Genomic DNA, 4,385 nt, shown 5'->3' on the forward strand with positions numbered 1-4,385 from the left:
CATTTTACAGAGATTGTGGCTCTAACACACCATTTCCGAAATGCATGGTCACAAAGCGCATTATTCTAGTAGTCATGAATTCCCACGCTTCAAGTAGATGTGGAGTAAACCATCAGGTTGAGAAGCTGTTCTGTGGCGAAAATTCAATTGCTTAATAAACCATTAGGTTGAGAAGCTATTCTGTGGCAAAAAATCAATTGCTCAGTATGTAGATGTGGAGGCTTGAAATCGATACGGAAGAAAGGCATTTCATGAGCACTACATGTTATGATGGAGAGCTTACGCTTTAAACATTAGTTGTTGGATCAACATGACACAGGCGGGCATGACCGTGATTGGTTGCACATTCCAGCTACCAAACCTGGTGGGGGGCCAAATGTCTGAGAATCCTTGATTTTTTGAATGATCTCGGCAGACTCTGTAGCGCAGATCTTCCATCATACCATCGCCGCAGTTAGCAACAGCGATCATTACGCGTTGACGCAACAGCTGGAGCAGCTGTCTCGCAACCCGGAGTTTTACGAAGCCATGATCGCAGTGGTATCCGACCCCCGACGGTCTTTGGACGTTCGGCTAGCCTGCGCCATCCACATAAAACGGCGGGTAGAGGCGGTTTGGGACATGGAGGGTGGGGAGTTGGCCTTCTCCGAGCACACGAGGCATCTCATCAAGTCAGGCCTGCTGGCACTGCGAATGGAGTGCCCTGACGCTCTGGCCCCGCAAGTGGCGGCGGCGTTAGAGTACATTTCAGGCGCCGACTTCCCTCATCGATGGCCAGAGTTGATACCCTGCGTGCAGCAAAACGCCTCCTCTACTGACGTCAGGCGGATCATGGGCGCTTTGGATGTGCTTGACAGTGTGTTGCTGAAATTCCGCGAGTTCACTCGGTCGAGCAGAACTTTGAGTCAGCAGGAGCTGGTGCTGGAATGCACTCAGGACATGCTGAAGTTGCTGTTTGTAAACTCGGTGCGTAAGCTCTTGGAAGATGGCCCTGACAGACAAGCCTGGTCGGAGATATTTTATCTGGCGTCCTCTGTGTTCTACAGCTTAAATTCGCTGGAGATGACTGAGTTCTTCGAGGAGAACGTAAAGGTATTCTTTGAAGGATTCGTAGCCGTGCTGTCAATCCGTGGTCTTGAGGAGAAGCTCTATCTCCAAGTACTGCAGAACATCACTCTCTACGCAAATTGCTACCAGGAGCAGCTAGACCCCTTCTTGTTTGACAGCGTTCGCGCCACAATGGATTTTTTGAGCCACCTCACTGATGACCGGGTTCACGACTCCGTGGCGTGTAGCGGACTGCAGCTTCTTTCCTCCGTGGCGCTCACACGATGGCAGTCCGGGGATCCTTTTCAAAATGTTGAGCAGCTGTTCGGATTCATTTTTCGTAACGCGTGCCTTCGCGACTCAGATTTCGAGGAGTTCAAGCTGGATCCTTTGGACTTTGTGAAATGGGACTACGAGAACGCAGACTCGGGCAGCCGACGCGGGGCTGTGTTGACCCTTGTGAAGAACCTCAATAAGCATGACGCGAGGACCAAGGAGCTCGAGTCATTCGTGTCTAAGCTGCTGTGTGGCGAGTCACCGCTTAACTATGATGTCAAGAAGGACGCAGCCGCCACCCTAATAACCGCTATGGCTGTAAAGACTGAGAATCGTGCGGGTGTGGTGGAGACTTACCCCTCGGTGGACCTGCTCAACGCATTCAAGACGGTGCTGCTGGACGACTTCGTGGCGCCAGATGTCAACGCCAAGCTTGTAGTGAAGGCGGCGGGCCTCAAGTTCCTCTCCACCTTCCGCAATCAGCTGCCAGATGCCGTCATCGCGGAGCTACTCCCTCACGTGCTGAAACACATCGACTCGCAATGCGTGGTGGTGCACACCTATGCTGCTTGGTGTCTCCAACGCATCCTGACGGCCCGAGAGCCCGTGCTCGTAGAAAACGTGAAGGTTTACTCTGGTCGGCTGCGATTTACAAACGTGCCGCAGCTGATTCAGGTTGTCCCTCGTCTGTTGGCTCTAGTTGACGCCAGCAACCTCGCCGATGACAACGTGCTAGTCGCTCGGGCGTTCTTGACGGTCTTGAAGGCCCTACCCAATCTACTGGATTGCCTCTTGAGCGTCCTGGAAAAAATGGTTGGCGTGGTGAATTCTCGGCTCCAGTCGAACGGTGATCCGCATTTCATTCACTATGTCTTTGAGACAGTGTCGTTCCTGGTGCAGAAGGCCTGCGATCAGCCAGCGCTCAGCCAGCAGGTGGAGTCTACGGTGCTCTGCACCTTGACGCGTATCATACTCAACCTCGAAAGCAACGACTTCACGGCCTATTGCTTCCAGCTACTCTCCATTATGGTGGGGACCTGCGCGTCCCCTAAGAGCGGCGAAACATACAATCAGCTCTTCGCTTACATCCTGGACGCTAAAAGGTGGTCTGAGCACTGGCAGCACGTGCCTGCCATGGTGCACCTGCTGATCGCTTTTTTTTGCCGCAGAGAAGCCTTGCCCACGTTGAACATTGGCTCGCACATGATCAGCATTTTGGAACGGATGCAGTTCGCGCTGTTCCACACCAAGCTGGCAACCACCTCTGGGGTGGATTTGGCTCTCGCCGTGCTGACTCTACTCCCAGTAGGGTTTTACGAAGAGTGAGGGTCCTGAGGGGAATTTACGCAGCAAGTGTGTAGACTTCGTCACTGTCTTGTTGGCAGCGGCCCAGAGGCAGGCTGCCAACAAGGCCTCAAGGCTTCCAGAGCGTGTCTGTGTCTGTTTATCGGTTTACTGCACCGTGGTGCACAGGGCGAGCCAGTGGAGTACTATTGGGCTGCCTACGGTGCTTGAGCAGATACAGCCTGGTCTAACGGAGAACGTCGTCGGAGGGCTGATCTGCCCCGTACTAGCCAAGTGTACTGCAGTCTTGGACCGTCGGATAGCCTTGATGGGACTGTGCCGTCTGGTCATAGACGGACAAGTTTTGCGGTCGGAAGCACTGAAGAAGGCCCTAGCCCAGACACTGCGCCAGCTGTGTGAAGCGCAAGGGCTTTTTGAAGATCAGAACCGACGTCCTCGAGCTGACGAGGAGGACAATGCTGCGGATATGGACCACCTGGACGTCACCTTCAACAAACTCCGGGGTGTGGAAGGCGTCGTTCCTCACTTGCTGGCGATGAGTGCCTCCTGGAAGGAGGACTTAAAACAAGTCGTTTCGAGTCCAACCTTTCAGACTAACCCCGATTTCGCTAGCCTCAGTCGTATCTTGTGCTAGTTACTTGCAATTTATCGTCCTAAAACCGGGCAGTTAATATCAAAGCGTGAGCTGAGCAAGGTATTCTGCGGTTTCTTTTGGTGTCCTACGTTTCATGAAGTTGTGTTTCGTCAGTTATCCAGGACGTCCGAATGATCAACCAAAAGAAATGATTTGAATGTGCATTCGGTATCCGACTGCTTGATTGCGAGGGTCCCAGTTTGGTGCAACTTTCTCGTTGTGATCTTCGAATGACCGCATATCCGCTGTCACTACGACAGATTAGATGTTCTGGCTTTCTCTCGTTCACGGTTGAGAACTTGTACCAAAATACATTCGGGTCGGGTCCTGTCGTCCACGAGGCACCAGTGCATATGGCTCATATTTCGACGCAGTGCATAAATCAGCTCACGCGGAGCGAAAGCCTCACTTAATTCGTTGGTCCTTTGGGTGTGCCGCTGTGCGGCTTCTGCGTAGAGTACGACGCCGATGGCGGCAAGCTAGTCTTTCACTCAGACACGCCGTTGGTTTCCTCGTTTTGGACGGATGAGGCCTTAGCGGCGCTGGTGGAGGCAGGCGTGCGTCAGTTGGAGCTATGTGATTTTTTCTTATTGGTTCCACAGATCTGATTGCATCTTTTTGAGCACGACTCCCAACTTATTCTTGGATAGAGTAGGATGTGCTTTGATGGCCTTGCCCATCGTCCATTGTCAGGTGGGACCAACGTCTACCACTACGACTCGGGTTACAGGGAGCTATGTCTCACCGACGACCCGCCATCGAGATGGAAGGCCGTCTGGACCAACCTCTCTGGACATCACGGAGGAATGGTAGGGGCATCGATTCCATAAGGAGACCGAAGAATGTATGACCGATCAAGTCGTCTTGGTCTCTCATACCGTATTGTGAGTCACTTGAAACGCCGCTGTCATCTCGATATCCAGAGCGATGACAGAGATTGTGGCTCTAACGCACCATTTCCGAAATGTGTGGTCACAAACAAATGAGTGTCTCAAACAAATGGGTATCATCAACTTGGCACTTAAACCTGGCACCTAAAAACACCTGACCGATGGCCAAGGCTGGCGCCTAAAAAGGCTTATCCCATTATAATTAATCTTTGCACCTAAAATGGCTTGTCCCA

At 52.3% G+C, this 4,385-nt stretch overlaps 1 protein-coding gene across 3 annotated transcripts; it reads left to right on the forward strand.

Annotated features, from left to right (window-relative positions):
* Positions 1-402: 402 nt before the first annotated feature.
* Positions 403-3,262, forward strand: KVP18_001013 (uncharacterized protein; the record flags this gene model as incomplete). Of its 3 annotated transcripts, XM_067950593.1 has the most annotated exons (2): positions 403-2,645; positions 2,674-3,262. In XM_067950593.1, the coding sequence occupies 2 exons, from the start codon at positions 403-405 to the stop codon at positions 3,260-3,262; spliced, it is 2,832 nt and encodes a 943-aa protein (XP_067811737.1). The 3 variants fall into 3 exon arrangements, with proteins under 3 accessions (XP_067811737.1, XP_067811735.1, XP_067811736.1); XM_067950591.1 differs by lacking the exon at positions 2,674-3,262 and having other exon boundaries at positions 403-2,649; XM_067950592.1 differs by lacking the exon at positions 403-2,645 and having other exon boundaries at positions 2,936-3,262.
* Between the last annotated feature and the right edge of the window lie 1,123 nt (positions 3,263-4,385).

The sequence above is a fragment of a genome (genome assembly GCF_019968955.1).
Source record: "MAG: Porospora cf. gigantea A chromosome Unknown PgA_NODE_1971_length_4385_cov_386.78, whole genome shotgun sequence".
In the NCBI taxonomy this organism is placed as follows: Eukaryota; Apicomplexa; class Conoidasida; order Eugregarinorida; family Porosporidae; genus Porospora; species Porospora cf. gigantea A.